Raw genomic sequence first — 17966 nt, 5'->3', positions numbered from 1 at the left:
GTTTTGTTTTTTTGTGGTACGCAGACCTCTCACTGTCGTGGCCTCTCCCGTTGCGGAGCACAGGCTCCGGACGCGCAGGCTCAGCGGCCATGGCTCACGGGCCCAGCCGCTCCGCGGCACGTGAGATCCTCCCGGACCGGGGCACGAACCCGTGTCCCCTGCGTCGGCAGGCGGACTCTCAACCACTGCGCCACCAGGGAAGCCCCCATTGCTGTTCTTTTATTTTTATGAGAACCCTAAAAAGGGGGTAAGGGGCAGGGGGTTCCATAAAAGAATCCAGGCAGGTGTGTAGCCCTTTGATTGGCATGTTATATTTGGAGAACCCTTAATGTCTAGGTATGTTTCTGTGTTGCTGCTGCCGCAGGAATCAAAAGGTGAGGAGGTGGAGGGGGACAGGCTTTGGTTCAGCGACAGTGACAAGTTATTTGGGAAGTTGAGACATGGGGCCAACTGAGCGATGAGCAGCCCTCTTCTCAGGGTGAGGCCCCCTGGCCTTTTTGGTGCTAAGATTGGGAAAAGGATGTATCTCCTCTCCTGCCCCCTAGCGTTCAAACCTTTTCGTTCTGTCAACTTTTCTGGGCTTACTGGAGCTCCTGTCTTCAATGAACAGCCTCCCTTTATGTCATATTAAACCGTAGGACTTCAGGCACCTTGGCAAAGCTGTGAAGACTGTGCCCTTGCCTTTGGGCCTGGCTGTATCAAACCTCTCTACTTACTTGCAGATGAAAACGCCAAAAAGAAAAACACACGCAGACCGTGAACTTATTCAACAGTTTGTGGTGTAGAAGCTTCTACTTTTCCAGTGCGCTAAAATCACTCAGAATCGATTTTCTCTTATTCAGTTCGCAAATGACTTACCTTATGCCAAGCCCATGCTGGTAGCAGGAGAAAATAAGTAAAATAAAAAATTAGACAGCTCTTTTTCTCACTTTCTTCCCTACCCCCCCCCCACCCAACTCCCCAAGTCTGTTGTCAAGTCTTAAAATTTGCTTTGACATCTTAGTTAAGGAAGTTAATGAAATAACATGTTCATCGGGGCCATGTGGTTACTTTGAATCAATGATTACCAGATTTGAATTTTACATAGGAGATACCTCAACTTTGGCAGAATTTTCAGATACTAACATCTATGCATGACTACCCTGCAAAACGGTGAATAAAACTCTAAATTGTACTGAAAGTTTGACTCATGATTTTTGCTATTTTAGCTTCAGATGTTAGCCTTGTTCTGTCTGCACTTTAACACACATTTCTAAGGACCTATATCTATAATCGTAACATTGAACTGTTGACTAAACCAGCGTCACCCAAGAGAGAGATACTGCAAGCCACATGTAACTTAAAATTTTCCAATAACCACATTTTAAAAGGTAAAAAGAAACAGGTGGAATTAATTTTAATAACATTTAATTTAATGCAGTATGTCCAAAATATTTCAGTATATAATCAATATAACATGTTATTAATGAGCTATTTGATATTTTTTGTATTGTCTTAGAAATCCAGTGTGTGCTTTACACTTACGGCACATCTCAATTTGGACTAGACATCTTTCTTTCTTTTAATATTTATTTATTTGGCTGCGTCCGGTCTTAGTTGCAGCACGCGGGATCTTCTTTGTGGAGCCCCGGGGGCTCTCTAGTGGTGTCGCGTGGGCTCAGTAGTTGCGGTGTGCACTGGCATGGCATGTGGGATCTTCGTTCCCCAGCCAGAGATCAAACACGCGTCCCCTTCATTGGAAGGCAGATTCTCAACCACTGGACTGCCAGGGAAGTCCCTGGACTAGACATCTTTTAGGTGCACGAGAGCCCCATGTGGCTAGTGGTTGCCATATTGGACAGAGCAACTCTAAGCAGTCTTATAAATGTTTTGGCTTTCACTGAAATAAGTGGGAATAAATTCTAACATCTTCTGTGTGTTCTGTATCTTCATCATAAGATTCCTATCAGTATCTGTCCGCTGTTTCCCCACAGTGTGACACACTCCCGGGAGCTGAGCTCCCTAGCTTACCCTGCTGGGGTTATATCGAGCTGACCTTCTTCACTCTGCCCTGCTGCAGCACACACTCTTCTCTGCCACCTGTAAGTTCCTTGGTACCACAGTAGTGCTTTGAAAGTCGTCTTCCAGTATTGTGGCTCGCAGCTCATAGAGGAGAAACGGATTTACCTGAGCAAAGAAGAATGTCTCAAAGTCTCAGACAAACAGGAACAGTCATCTTTTTACTTCTAAGTAAGAGACTATGCTGCTACTTCTTCTTCTTCTTCTTCTTCTTTTTTTGGCTGCACCTCGTGGCTTGTGGGATCTTAGTTCCCTGACCAGGGATTGAACCTGCGCCCTCAGCAGTGAAAGCACTGCATCCTAACCGGTGTCCTCCAGGGAATTCCCTGGGATTATCCTACTTCTTAAATTATTCTTTCTGAAAGGTAGAAAAACATGAAGAGAGTGAAAAATCCCCTTTAAGTACAAATTCCTTTTGGGATCTTTTTAAAAAGAAATGGGGAACCTATTACTTGATGATCTTTTTTTACTTTTCCGTATGTGTTTGAAAAAGTGAAAAGTCTCATAATATATTAGTCCAAGTCTGTAGTAAGTTAAATATCTCCATGTTAATCCACATATACACACACACACAAAAGTCTCTTTTACTTACTTCCAACATTTTCTTTAGAGATGCAGCAATCAATTATCCTCAGTGTTGAAAATGGAATATCTCATTTCCAAACCTGGAGAAATGGCTGAACAAGAATGTTCTATTTATACACGAGTTTAAGAACTGCTCTGATAGTTACTGATCTTCGCAAGGTTATTCAATACAAAAATGTGGCTTGCACTTCTGTGCTGTCACGTACAATAGTAACACCATAGAACATATCAATCATGGACTAGAATAAACAGGTTTATTGATTATAACAAAAGAAGAGACAAAAATTCTCTATGTTTAAGAGGTCCTATCTTTTTGTTTGTTTGGTTTTTTTTTTTTGGCTGTGTTGAGTCTTTGTTGCTGTGCGGGGGGCTTCCTCTAGTTGCGGCGAGCAGGGGCTACTCTTTGTTGTGGAGCATGGGCTCTAGGCAAGCGGGCTCAGTAGCTGTGGCTCGCGGGCTCTAGAGCGCAGGCTCAGTAGTTGTGGCGCACGGGCTTAGTTGCTCCGCGGCATGTGGGATCTTCCCAGATCCCAGGGCTCGAACCCGTGTCCATCCCCTGCATTGGCAGGCGGACACTGCGCCACCAGGGAAGCCCAAGTCCTATCTTTATAAACTTCATAAATTACAGAAATCAAAATGTCCTTAAAAAATCATTTCCAGAGTGGATCCTTAAATAGCCTAAGAAAAAAAAGGACAAGTATCTTAAGTTGATGTTCTATTGGTATTGTAGATAATCATACTAAGAAAAACGAAATCTGTGTATACTGAATAGTTTTCAAAAAATGGAAACATGAGTTATTTCAAAATCTTAAGAAAGAGTACATAGTGAGCATTGAGACGACACACTTGTTCTAATTGTAGGAGTTTTGATGCGGGGTTTTTTTTTTCCTCAACATCCAGCAGGATCTTCATTAATTGAGGCTCCTGGGGCTTGGAAATGGCTGGTGGGTACCTGGCATCTGGGGAGAAGAACAGCAGGAGAAATGAGTTGCCAGGTACATGTGAAAGTGAAGTTTGAGCCACGATAGCATTTTAGAATCCATTTTTTGCTTTGGCTGAGTCTGTGACTTCTCGACAAGACTTTGCAGCTGGGGAGGAAATTGACCCTTTGTGCGCAGCCTTGAGCACCTACACGGTGCTGCCTCCTGTACCTTAAGATCCAAGTTAAGCCCTCAGGCATCCATGCTGCCCTGATGTCTCTTTACAAAATATTTGGAATTCTAAGGCCAAAGTCTTTCCACAGGTTCCTGAGGCCATGGCCTATAGACTTCATTACCCCAAAGACGAATAAGCATTTGCAGAGCAGCTGTGAGCCACCAGGGTCCTGAAGGGGATCTTTCATCTAAGATGGTTGAAAGGATACTGTGATGATGGTTGGAGGATGCTGTGAGTAACCAGAACAGACCCAAATTTGAAAGGCCTGGCATTGGCTTCAGTCTCCTTCCCCTCTTCCAGAATTCTCTCCTTAAAGAGTCAATCCTCTGAAAACCCAGAATCTCTCCTCACTCTAGACCTCAATTTAGCTCCCCGATTCCCCTCTTACTCCGCAAGTGGTAGTGGAAAGCAACCATAATCCCTTTCTTCTTTGCCAGCGCCCTTTTACACAGGCCTATCATGGACTTCTAGAACATTTCTGAATGCCTTTGGAATTCCCTACATCATTTTGAAATGATATAAGATAACATTTGGCCATTTAAATTTGTCTCCCTCCTCAAGACACAGAGGGGAAATAAAGATAGAGATCTGCCCATCACTGCTGGTAAAAACTGACTAAAAGAGAGGTTTGATTGTGTATTAATGGCAAGAATGCATGGAGTCACATGCTTTCAAACCAATTAGCAATACAGATGAGCTAGCAAGTCAAGTTCCATTTATAGGCTGGGGGAAGGGGAGAAGTAAAATAATCTGTGTTGTTAAGTGTTTCTGAGAAATGAAGACCTCCAGGGCAGAGAGAAGGCGGATCAGGAAATAGCTATGCAAATCACATGCCTATGAAATTACTAAGACTTTGATCAGAGGCATTAACAACTGCTCGAGCATTCGCAAGTACGAAACAAGGAGTGAGTAAGACAGGACATATTTGGAAGGCATTACAAAAGTGTTTACTTACATGGTTTGTTGAGCAGTCAATGAAGTCCACGGCTGTTTTGGACTTACGTTGCCCGACCAGTCCAGGTATGACAAATGCAGTGATACATTCCACTCTCATTAGTGACTCTTGGGGATCTCAGTGACAAAGACCCTAAGTGGCTTGACCTCATAGAAAGCCTGCTTCATTTTTTTCGCCCCACACTCTTTCTAATAACACTACCGCGCACCCTTCTACAGGTGGTAGGAGAGGACCTGGATTCAGTGAGAGCATAGTTCATTGGAAATGCTAAATTGTAGTTAATAGACAACGGTGGTTGAAGCAACATCAAGGTATGGCTTGGGCTAAAGCAACCTTGGAAACTCAAAGCAGCCGTGACATCCAGAGTAGTGAGTGTGACCACTCCCCTGGGGCACACCCCTTGGTCCCTGTGCAGGGCTGCCTCGTCTTGGTGGCATTTGAGAGTGAGGGCATTTGAGGCTGGCTCTGGTCTCAGCTTGCAAGTCTGGACTCATCTTTTTAATGCCTTTATTTGAGGGAAAAAAATTACTCTTAAATAGGAAACTGTCAGAACAATGACAGAAAATGATAACACTCTTGCAGCTTTTTTTAAACCGTGCCTATTTGCTTTAAAGTCATCATTTAAGTTAGCAAGCCCCTCAGGATGGAATTGTGCTTGTTAATGGCCCGGTGTGTTCATCTCTCAGACAGCACAGTTGCTTCTCAAACATTTCTGCTGGGTGTGGGAAATTATTTATAGGCGAACAGAATAAAAGTAAACTTGCATGTTCTTAAATCTATATATAATTGATTCTTTGTGAATTCATGGAAAGATTCAACCAATTATCAGATGCTGAGTACCAGCCGCTGCAGTTTTCTGGCCTTGCTCTGTGAGGTGTGGAGCGGGGAGTATATGGAATGTAACCATGGACTTGAAATAAAATTTCAGGGAATCATTTATGAATTTAAAAGTAAAAATGTTGGCTTTAAGTTAAAGCCAGCATGAGAGCTGAGAGCTCCTGTTTTTCTTTTCTTTTTTTCCAAGTATTTGAAAACTGAAATTCTGTAAGAGATTATCTGTGAAATGCCTTTCTTTTATTACACCCATAAATTTCAGGAGTGGCTTTGATCAAGCCTTCTTCTGCCATTCTCGGTTTCTAAATCTTTTACTCATACGTTAATAACTTTAAAAACACTCATCCTATTTTTGTTGTAGTGCAAGAGGAAGTTTCTAAGGAGTCGAAAGGGAAACATTGAAAATAGAACACAATAAATGATAACTAAATTAGGATAGGGTTTTTTTTTTTTTCCCCCAGCAGGAGCAATGCTCCATGCTGAAACTTGCCAGAGTATTTTAAGATTATTGTCTGTAAAGACAATGTACCAAAGAATTGAGACGCTCAGAGGAAAGGCATTGAAGAAATGCAAAGTATTATCAGTAATGCACCCTATGCATAGAACAATGTTTGCCAGTCCATAATCCTTCAATCGGTGTCGTTTAGTTTTCTGACTTGTGTTTAGTGTTACACACACACACACACACACACAACTTGCAAATCAAATGAGTTAACGCTCTGCCAGCTTCCTCTAGACATTGACCCTGGGGGTCAAACTCTTAGGAAAATGATGCCTGGTTTTCCATTCCCCTAATTCCAGTCCCTACCAACAAGCAAGTCCTATCTCTGAGTGGAAGCTCACAAAGAATTTCTCGAGAGAACATGTTGCTGTGCTGGCAACAAAATCCTCTCTGCAAAACGAGAAGAAAGAGTTGTTAACTGATGAGTCAATCCAGCTTTTATAGCAGTTTATCTTCATGGCATTTCCAAGAGCATAAATGTTATAAAAAAAAAAAGAGACGGTCATGACAGGAAGAACACAGTAGGAAAAAAAACAGGAACATTTAAGCCAAAAGCAATTTACTTTGCCAGTAACTGGTTACATTTCCTTTGTTTTTATTATTATTGCAAGATGAAAGTTTCCCACACCTGTGCTGCCCTGACACAGAACTTGTCAGAACCCACAGTGAAGTAAATACGTACATGAACGCCTGCAACTCTGAGCTTCTAGACTCTTTAAGAAACACAAAACAAAACACAAAGCATGTTTTGCTATACTGTTTAAAAAAAAAAAAAGACTGTGATTCAGTAATAGTTGAAGGAGTTTTTAAGAAAAGGAACAAAACAAAACACATGGGTCAGATGTCAAAGTAGCCTGGGGCACTGGTGGGTGCCGATTCTCCTGGGATTAACACCTATAGAAATAGCTGTGACGTCACAATGGTGAATACTTGTTAATTTCATGGCGCTGAGTAAGAGGAACAGATGGGCAGTCCGAGAGGGAAGATTTGTTTTAAAAAACCACAGAGATCTTTCACTGATTAGACAGAAGAGTTAGTCAGTGGCTCACTGCAAGGGGGTAATGTACTTGGTGCTCTAAGTGTTATTGGAACCCTGTGACTTAACTGATGGGGACCCTGCTCGCCCTCAGGGCTGTAGGATACGGTGTGATGCCTGAGATGGGCTGCAGCGCCCTCGTGCTGTGTGGTATTTGAGAGTTTTTTCATTTGGGGAAAGCTCCCTGGAGACTGCCAGCCCAAGTTAATAATATAGATACCTCATTATGAGACACAGTGTGTATGTCCTCTGTTAGAGAGAAGTTCCTTAAAGCAGGGGCTCTGGACAATGTCCGGCTGCCTGGGCTGGAAGCCTTCTGCTACCAGTAACCAGTGGTATGACCTAAGACAAAAGTAATTTTACTCTATCTCAGTTACCTGGTCTGTAAAATGGGGATAATACTTGTGCCTTCCTGTTGGCTTGTTTTGAGTTTTAAATGAGTTACTGTATGCAGAGTGCTCACTGGCAAGAAAAAGTGCGCCGCAAGCATCAGCTATTATTATTATGTGTGAATAATACTGAAAACATTCATGCAGAGGGCTTTGACTGAACTCTCTGAGCCGGGCCAGGGTTGGCCAGTGGATATACACACATATCAAAGTAACTGTGCATTTACTGCTTCACACTAAAATACACCACATGTATTTTTTTTGAAGTAGAACTCACCAGCACCAGGTATGCTATCAGTAAATGTATTGCTGGCTTCCAAGAATGGCTTTGTTGGTAGAGACTGCTCTCATCTAAAGCACGGGAGCTGGCGTGCGTCTGGAGTTTTAGGATTTGGGTTCTCTCAGGAAGTGTGCGGCCCTTAGCTGGCAAGAAGAGGGCAGGTTTAGGTGGGTCCAGGGCAGCTAGGAGGAGGTGGGGAAGAGTTAAAGGCCAGAGCCACGCCCCCCTGAGCCCATCACACCATAAAGCATTTGTTTTCATTCACCCGCCTAGCAAATGATTTGTCTTCTTGACCCTGTAGGAAAAAAAAAATGTAATCTGGGGACAAGAATATTTGCTCTCCCCAAAAGCCAGCCTTTCGGTCCCAAAGATTCACCTGGGGTCTTGTGGATCCAAGAAATCTCCAATTGTATTACGGGGGCTCCCACCCCACATGGAGTCCTGCACGCTCCATTCCCCCAGGACTTTGCACATCTGCTCTTCAGGGCATTTGTTCATTGCATGTGGGACAATCGCGGTCCCACTGAGATGCCAGATACAATTACCCTAAGCAGGAACCAAAGGCTGTAGGTTTCCTGTCTCATTTCCCACAGCAAACTCAAGTCACTGGTGTGTGCTCCCAGAGCTCACAGGTAAGCAGGAAAGGTGAGTGCCGTTTTTCAGGTGCCCAGTGTGACGAGCATACATGTGGTCAGGTCGGCGGGTCCAGCTCTTGACACCAAGGAGGCCTATGTGGGCACCTGTATTTCCACTAGTCACTTGATTATTCAACAGTATATTAGGCAGTGCTGCCCCTGGATGGATACTGGGGCAGAGAAAAATGAATCTAACATGGTCCTGCCCTTAAGGACTCTCCAACTTCGTATAATAATAAGCTATGAGACACAGCTAAAGTACAAATAATACAGTGATACTTTCCATCAGAGAAGGTCAGAAAAGAAGTTCAGAGGGGAGACTAAAAGAGGTATTTGAGTTTGAGGCTTTAGTGACTGGTGAGATTTACCTAACCATGCCTGAAACATCAGTGTACTTGCCTTTCTTAGGGACAAAAGCCTTTTTCTCTTGATCAGATTCCACTTAGAGTTTAAGTTTGTGCGACCAGACTATTAGGTGTTAATCTGTTCTAAATTTGCAGTTCTCAGAATTTGCTGGGGAAGGGCATGTGCCTCTCTGGGTTCTGAAAGCAGCTCAGAGAATGGAGAAAATAGACCCGATTTGGGGATGACTTATTGTCAGTTCCCGGAACCTTTGCCTTTATTCAAAACAGCCTGTTCAGTGCAAGTTCTCTCTATCTAAAAGGCCTTTGGGATTTGAAAGCTTTTCTGGAAATAAATGCCTTTTAGGTTTAAATGCTTTTTGCCAACATGTTAGGAAGGAACGATCACAGTAACAAGTCTTAGAACAGAGGCAAGATTGTTTTCTTCCTTTTAACGAAATGCCTCAGACCTACCCCAAGTTCTGTGGGTTTCTGTCAGCTTTCTGCTCTGCTGTTATTATGATAAGGGACTTGAAAGTACATCCTTCCCTCGCGGTCATTAAAGTCTTAGCCCTTGGGTCAGTTGTGGAAACACTTCTGTGCTACACTGCGTCCTCAGACCAAAATGGTCCCCGCCCTGGCTCCAGGCCGAGCCTGGAAGGAAGGTGGCCTCGGGCTCTGACAGGGGAACGGGAGGCCAGGATCCACAAAACAGGCCGGATGAAATCACCAACCCCGTGTGGTAGTCTCAGAGAGAGGCAAGCCCTGCCTGCCAGTCTGGCAACTCAAGCCAAGTCCTCGGAGCTCATCCCACACACCCCCGTGCTAGTCACTGCTGTGTGTTTACATGAGTAATGGAGCTGCCGGGGGAGGGGAGTTGTAAGCAGAGCGCTGAGCCTCGCAGCTCGCATTCGGAGGGAAGCTGACATCCACACCAAGTCAAGTCGAGACTTCAGGGACACAGGGCCGGGAAGCAGTCACATGCTGTAGCTTTCACGCGCACAGACATCATCAGGCAGATGTTTGTCGACTGGAATGGGTAATCGCCGCTTTCTCTTTGCTTGATTTTTTTGTTTGTGAGTTTGTTTGCCTTTGATGATTCCGGGCTGGCTTTCTGAGATGGACTTTAAGACAAACGTTTTGGGGAAATGAGAGGAGAACGGATTTGGGAAGGGGGGGAGTCTGAGCCCCAAAGCCACTTTTTAAACTTTTGCCTGAAAGTAAAGGCAGCTCTGCTTTATTGTGCTTTGTCAACAGCAAGACTGTTATCCACAGTAGAAAATCAAATGAGTGGGATTAATTGTGTTTGTTAAGAGGAGTCCAGTGTACAGTGCCCTAAAAGCACTGGTTAGTGGCGTGACATGAGTAAGATTAACAACAGTTAAGAGGGTTTGAGTTGTTCAGATCTTCCATGGTCATAATCATACCTTAAAGCAATAAAGAAGTGCGGGTACCTTGAAAGGTCCTAAAGAAATTGCTTGGGGTATAATTTGTTAGCTTGGAATTCTTCAAGGGCTAGTCGGTTAGTTGGTTTGTTTTATTTTTGCTTGACTCCGGTGACTGATGAAGTGAAATGTGAAAGCTGATGCCGGAGAGTCGTAGCACTCAATAAACAGCAGCCTTTTTTTTTTTTTCTCCTTCTTTCTGTATGGATCTTAAAGGGATTCAAACTCAGCATCCAAGATGAAATATAACTTTGATTTGTGTCTTGTCTGTGGCTTTTAAAAAGTATAATCTCCACGGAATCAGGCTAACTCCAGTGTGATCTTTGGAAGTTATTTTAAGTAACCCTCAAGATCTTCATAAAAAAAATATATTGAAAAGGAAAAGAGAACATGCTGACTTAAATGTATCTGCCAGATTTGTTGAGATTTGAAGCATGCTGGTCGCAATATTAATAGTAAATACATGGGATAATATTTTTCAGATTGTTATTTTGAATGCCTCTTTTTTTTTTTACAGCTCTCTCCTTACTTATTTGTATCATACTTTGAGAAAACACTCATGTCTCCACTTTTGAAGAGAGATGTTTTCAAACGTTACATTACTATGATACCATAATGGGCTGGCATATCATCTGGGTTTCTGAAAACAAGATGCAAAACAAGAAACAAAGAATGAGCCAGGCTCAGGGCTGTCTTTCAGCCCAACATGTTTCTTTGGTAACAGTGGGGAAGTGCATTTTCCTTATCCTAACCCTTTAAAGCTGAGGGCTTCGTTTTATTTATATTAATTAGACACGTTCAGATGTAATAGATGAGCTTTGGGGAACATGGACAGAAGTGTACAGTCTACCAAGAGGCAGCCTTTCAGAGAGAGACGCCTAAAAGGAGGCTTGGCTACCACAGATGTGTATGTTTCTCTGAACAATTAGAGGGCGCCACTGGAGTTTTAACATCCTTGGTTTTTCATAAGGAAACCCACGCAAATGAAAATGTATCTCATCTGTTCTCCATTTGTTTTCAGCGCCAAATCTTAAAGGCAGACCACGCAAAAAGAAACCATGCCCACAGAGAAGAGATTCATTCAGTGGTGGTAAAGATTCCAACAACAATTCCGATGGCAAATCCGTTGCCAAGGTACAGTCATTCGGCTCCATGGTATTCGTTTTGCTGCATCTTTTTGTTTTCCCCTCTTCTCTTTCTCTCTCTGCTCCTGTGTCTTGGTGGCAGTTTTCAATTCAGAGTCTGACTTTGCTATTCACAGCTCTCTGCTGTTCCTGTTCCCGCCACCTCCCCTCCCCTCCCCTCCCCACCCCTCCCCTCCCCACCCCTCCCCTCCCCTCCCCACCCCTCCCCTCCCCTCCCCTCCCCTCCCCCGGGGGTGGGGGTGGGGGAGGGTCAGTGCAGGCATTTTGATTAGTCAGCAGAAAGACTTCCCACCTCCCTGTTTGGCCTGTTGGGTAAAGGACAGATGATTAAGCGCCCACGTCATTGAGGCTGAGATTTCATAGTAGGTGACACAATGACATAGTTTACTCTGCTTGTATCAAAAATAGACAAGCTGAACCATCCTCTTTCTGAATGTATTCGTCTAAATATGTTTCAGCGGTTAACAGAGGATGGAATTAGAAATGGCTATAATTAATCTTTTTTCAAGTTACTTTTTTTTCAAAGTCACCTCTAATTTACCTTAGAATTAAAGACACGTAGCCCAGTACTTACGTGGATACATATACTCATATATAGATTTATATGTTTTTAAAGATCACTCTTGATGCAGAATGAAAGTCCAAACTCTAGACCCTTTTTCAGGCCCTGGGGCCTAAGCAGTCTTTGGAATCTGGAAAGTGCATGCCTGAAGTATTTAGCACCATGAAGGGTGAAGTGTCACTTCATATTTTTAGGCTTATCTTTTTTTTTTTTTTTTTTTTTTACTTTTGTGGCTTGGATCGTGTTTCCATGATTCCGTTTACGGGGTGTTTGCGTTTAGGTGTTGTTTCTGTGCCAAAGACAGCAGTAGCCCCTTTAGGACCTGAATTGAAGCCCGGATTTCAACTGATACCACGTTTCCAGATCCAAGGACTTAGCTTATGAAAATGGGAGCATTATTAGTGAATTTGGAAGATCCTAAAGTAGGAAAACATGAATTCAGTTCTCTGTTGACCATCTACTATTTTTCTGCCATGGCCTCCTCTTCTCCTCCCAGTGAAAAGAAGCAAATCCCAGACATTCACATTCTATAGCTTATCTTCAAGGATTATTTCATCAGGAAGTTCTGAGGACTTATGGGTTAAAATTTCTTCATGCTTCCAAGATTGCAAGGGGTTAAAAAGAGACCACCCAGTAGAAATGTGTGTTTTCTGGCTAAAAACAAATCTGTTTTTCCCTAAAGTTATTTTTGTTCTGTTCCTTTAACCTTCTGCCAAGTGAGTCTGTGTGGATACCAAAAATGAATTGTCTAGTAATTCGGACATCTTGGCCCTACAACTACCTATCTAGGCCTTCGACTTCTGTGGTCTTGAAGGATGTCAGCGGGAACAGTTTGTTCCCTGTGACATGGCTTGCAAGATACTGCAGAATGGAGTGAGAGGGTTTTAGGATCGTGGCATTCAGCAGAGCTTGTCCTGACAAGGTCTTGTGTTGGCGCCCTGCCCCATACCTCTAAGGTGACATCACATGTTTATCCCAGCATGTTCTGCACCTGAGCCCAGCAGGAGGAAGCTCCTTCTCATGTCATTTGGAGCCACCACCAAAGAGTGCCTCTGGGAGTTTTACAGGAACTCATACAATTGATCTGAAAGAACAACACCTCGAATATCGCCCTCCGTGGAAGGCAGCTCAGGACTCCTACTCGGACCCACAAAACTGAAGAGAACTGCAGTCTGTATTTGCTGTTCACTGACTTACCCTTCTCAGAAGGGACAGTAGTGAAGCCTGGGTTTTCTGAGTGACCTTCTCCACTTGATTTGCACCAGCACTGCCATTTAGCATCTTTACCAGAAGGAGGGTCATCCTTCCGTCATTCGTTTCAATGGTGACTTGATGAATGTCATGCTGCAGTCAGCTCCCGGGGACTGGTTTAAACGCCCTGCTCTTCTCGGAGTCTTGGATTACAGTCCTGCTTTGTCTGCTTCCAGTGGGTCTGGAAAGACCGCTTCACCTAGAAGAGAGAGACTGGTAGGTATGAAGTATGGCGGGCTTATCTGTTGGCCCCAACAAATGGATGTAAAATCCCTGCTGAATGGACAGGCCACATCTGGGGCCGGGACAGCATTAAAAAGACGTGTGTGACTTAAAGTGGTCTTTTCTCATGAAACGCTACCGTAGAGGTTACAAGTCTGTGACCATCTGATCATTTGCTGAACTGGAAGCAACATTTCAGGTGATAGTTTGGCTTTATGACCAAGACTTGTGTGACTGTCTGGTTTTTTTTCAAAAGTGCCTCAAACAGACCATTTCTAACTGTGGATCAGTACCAGCTTCCTGCAGCTCCACGCAGCAGAGCTCTTAGAGTAAGAACCCACTCACTTTGTTGTGTGCATGACTGGAAACGCAAGTCAAGTAATTGGCCTGTTGCTATCCAAAGGTTGCCCTCTTTCAGTGAGAACATGAAAACTAACTTTGCAAGACTCTGTTTTCCAAGGGACAGAGAATTTCATGGCTTTCCAACAATAGCAAGAGTCTCATGGAGAAGAGGCTACCAATTCTCTGAAGATGTCATGAATGTGTCCAACACAAATCCAGGTCTGGGGCAAAAGCCCATTCATAATGCCGACCTATACAAGAGAAGTCTTCTCAGCCTGGCTCTCTAATGAAAGGCCTCCATTGATAAAAGGCAAATGACTTTTCACATCCTGTAAGCACTTTCCAAAGGCCAGAAGTACATTAACAGGTGGCTTATAGTATTCTTAAAGGAACATTAAAAAGGGAAACTGCAATAGGTTCTTCCCTTTAAATCACAAACATACTTTTGATACTTCACAAATGTGATACTTCCATTATTTTCAATATTTTTCATCCCATTTGGTTCGTAGAATTCACCCCAGGGATTATCCTTCTTGCTTTCCTGAGGAAGAAAATGAGGGTTTCCTAGGAAGTTGGTGACCAAATCGAAATTAGACTCTAGTTCCTTTCCTGCTGGTTCAGCACATCTTGCTGCCCCAGTCGAAGGCTGAATTAGTTACAACTCAATCCAGTGAAAGGATGTGGTTAATATCAAATAGGTGGTGGTTCACTGAACATGTTAAATGTGGATTCTTTAATTAGCACTTCCTCAATCACTTTGGAAACCCCAAAGCTCTTAGTGAACTCAACAAGTGTAAGGTGTTCAGGTCTGGGTGGGGGGGGGGGGCGGAGTGGGGGGGGAACAGATCTAGTAATTAACTGTTACCATCAAAAGGCTGGGCTTTCTCAAGGTCAGCATGAAGACTAGCTCCCGTGTCATATTTCAGTAGCTTAAAACGCTGAGAATGTTTCCGGTAAGTGTGAAAAAAATGTAGAAAGGAACTTGGCCTGGTCCTATCCAGAAACAGAATAATACCCTAAAGGGCTCATTTATGTTAAGTGAAGAAACGTAGGAGCTAGTCTGAGGACAGAAACCACTGTTCATGCCTTACGAAGCCCCTGGCCCCCAAGAGAAGCCCCCTGACTTTCAGGATGCAGCTCAGTAGGTGGCAGCCCAGCATCACCTGGAGCCTCCCCTGTGATCATGGGGTCTGAATGACTTTGGGTCGGGGTTGTGCACACCCTCTGTGCTTTCCTTCTGTTTCTGCATGGGTGAGGCAGCTCCCTAGACACTGAGGGGCAAAGCTCATACTCCCTTAACAGTGGCGCTTCTGACCTAACAATATAAATAAGTGGCCCGTTATCACTGCAGATTTAAGACCTCAGCCTATTTTATATGCAAAACTGACACCTACTCCTGGTTTTAAAAGATGGGTTTGGAGTGTGGGAGACCTGAGTTCTCAACTCAGAGCTCTACCCGACACTAGCCACACACTAAAATACATACCGCTGAGCTTCAGTTTCCTTGACTGTAAAATGGGGCTCGAAACCTCCCTTTTATGATTCTTGTGAACATTAGGTAGGCTGTGTGAAGCCCAGGGCGCGCTGTCGCTGCTCCATTGATACTGGTTTCCTTCCCTCTGCTCAACACACAATGGAAGGAATGGAGCCCTTTTACACTTTGGAAACCACCGAGTTTTATCTTCAACTTCTCATTTGATAAATCACATTTCTAAGCTGTAGGTTTTGTAATGCCTAGTGATAAGATATGGTCTTTAATTGGAAGTATGTTTTGACTATCAATTTAATATTTTTATGACTGTCAGTAAAATACGGTGTTTAAAAAACCACAAGCCATCGAGTGAGACTACCTGGGTTCAAATTCCAGACTCGCCACTTACTAACCTGGACATGATCTTGTGATCTTGGATGTGTTACCCATCCTCTCTGTACCTCAGTTTCCTCCTCCCTCTTAGAGTAATAACCTGCCCCATTAGGGTTGTGAGCATGAAATGAGATAGGGCCCACACAGGGCTTAGAATAGAGCCTGGCTACATAGTAAACACTCAAAAAAGGCCAGAGAGCAAGACAGATTAGAACTGGAGTGATTTTATGATTTTAAAGAGCCGTTAAATGATCGATTTCATCAGAACTTTAGACTCAACAATCTGAAATTTGACAGTGAAAAATGATGACAATATAAAGTTTCCCAGGATGCTTGCCTTAATATAATGTTACCAAGTACTAAGGTTTGAAAATACTGTAAGAAGAAATCCTATATGGAAAAATGTTTTCATCCCACTTCCACCGATCTTTAAAAATTAAAATCTTATCTAGAGGCCCAGTTGATTGAGCTGTGCAGGAAGTTTTATTTTTTTTCCAGGACTCTAAAGATACTAAACTAGTGTGTCCATTTGAGAGAATAAACACTAAAGAAGACCCTTGCAGAGGAGGCGTTTGTTTCCCTTTAATAGATAAATGTAGCCTTTTATGTTCTTAGAGGAGAGGTTCCCCTTTAGTAAATAAGTGAGGCCTTTTATGTTCTTAGCGCTTGGGAAGGAGACTCTGAAGGGAAAGAATAAGAGGGGTCAGAAATCTGAAATGGAAAACCTTGTTGAATGTGTGGGACATTTTAATTCGTAACATTTCCTGGGCAGTCATCCTCTTCTCTCAGACGTTAGATCGGGAGATGTAACGAATATTGGAATGTACACATTCCCCATGGGCTCACTTGAACTCGCAGCTTGACCCTTTGTACTTCCCCCTTTGACAATTAAAATAGCTCAGCAGCTCAGCCGTTACATTTAACAACCATCAAAGGCCTCTTGTAGAACGTGGCAGCGAGGAGGGAACATGAGTTTGGCCGCTCCGTGTGGCGGGCTCCGTACTTGCCTGGAGCATGGAGGGAAGAACATCTGGCCCATGTACTGTCATTTATTTATTAATTATGGAGCTTTTCACTTACTCTTCTTGGGTTTTTAGCTGACCTCTACTTTTTCTTTTGTGGCAACTTAACATCTATGAGATTCTCAGAGCTGACTGAAAAGCGAGACACCCTCCGTAAAGAGTGGGGTGTTTTGTTTCCTACTGAGGGTGTATCTGGGCATCACCCTCGGGTGACAGATAGCAGAGACCTTGCTGGTATTCCTGATGCCAACATCTGCCAGCATTGACCTGTTTTTCCAGTTTGCTGGGAAGAGTGGCAGCAAGACAAGTTTACTGTGAAGAAATACACTTGCCTTTCATTTTGATACAAAATGCGAAACATGGGACTGTTATTAAGAACGTTCCTTGAATGATAGTAACAGATGGTGCCCCTTAGGAAAATAAAGTGTGTAAAGAGACAGAATGGTCCTAGTAGATGCAAACACTGTTTCTGGTTTCATATCAACATACTTGTAAGGAGTCTAAAAGAGGCTGGCACAGTTTGGCAAACCATGGCCCACTGGCCACCTGTTTCTATAAATAAAATTTTATTGGAACACAACCTCATCCATTCATTTACATTTTGTCTGGGATGGCTCTCGGTGCTAGGGTTGAGTAGCTGTGACCAAGACAATAGTGCCCAAAAGCCTACCATAGTTACTATCCGGCCCTTCACAGAAATTTACCATCTCCTGGTCTAAGACGATTCCTATCCAGCGGTGCCTCTAAGAGCTATTTCAGGGCAAGGGTAGTTTACTGGTTCCTGTCCTGGCTGTGTCTTTGTAAGTGTTCCAGAGCGGTGCTTGATTTGATGTGGCATTTTTTTTTTCCCTTTTCCAGGTGAAATGTGAGGCCAGGTCAGCCTTGACCAAGCCGAAGAATAACCATAACAACTGTAAAAAAGTCTCCAATGAAGAAAAACCAAAGGTTGGAATTGGTGAAGAGTGCAGGGCAGATGAGCAGGCCTTCCTGGTGGCACTTTATAAATACATGAAAGAAAGGAAGACGCCAATAGAACGAATACCGTATTTAGGTTTTAAACAGAGTAAGTATACTTGTTTTCATTTCTGAAATATCAAAACCGCTCAGATTCATTGAATTGGGGGGAAAAAATTTTGACTCAGGATTATGTTGAAATCCTATTCTGGAGATGATGTTCTCTGTTTGTACTAAATCGACAAATCATCCAGGCCAGGAATTTTCCCCCCTGCCTCCTTCTGCGATATTGTTCCCTTCTGGGGCAGTTGCAGTGAGATATTTATAGGCTCGAATCCACTGATTATGACTGGAAATAGACATGTTGAAAGTTCCTCATTTTCTGTTTT

At 43.4% G+C, this 17966-nt stretch overlaps 1 protein-coding gene across 2 annotated transcripts in view; it reads left to right on the top strand.

Moving 5' to 3' along the window:
* ARID5B (AT-rich interaction domain 5B) overlaps positions 1-17966 on the top strand; it is a gene marked incomplete at its 5' end in the record, with an annotated part of 189140 nt that overhangs the window by 132574 nt on the left and 38600 nt on the right. Inside the window, 3 exons of one of the 2 annotated variants that reach the window (XM_082854705.1) lie at positions 9698-9809; positions 11237-11349; positions 17482-17686. In XM_082854705.1, coding sequence (XP_082710831.1) covers positions 9806-9809; positions 11237-11349; positions 17482-17686 — 322 coding nt within the window. Of the gene's footprint in view, positions 1-9697; positions 9810-11236; positions 11350-17481; positions 17687-17966 lie in introns of those variants that run through there. The other variant, XM_082854706.1, reaches the window with a different exon arrangement.

This window comes from Leucopleurus acutus (assembly GCF_964270905.1).
Source record: "Leucopleurus acutus genome assembly, chromosome: 14".
NCBI lineage: Eukaryota > Metazoa > Chordata > Mammalia > Artiodactyla > Delphinidae > Leucopleurus > Leucopleurus acutus.
This window is presented reverse-complemented; position numbering and strand designations above follow the sequence as displayed.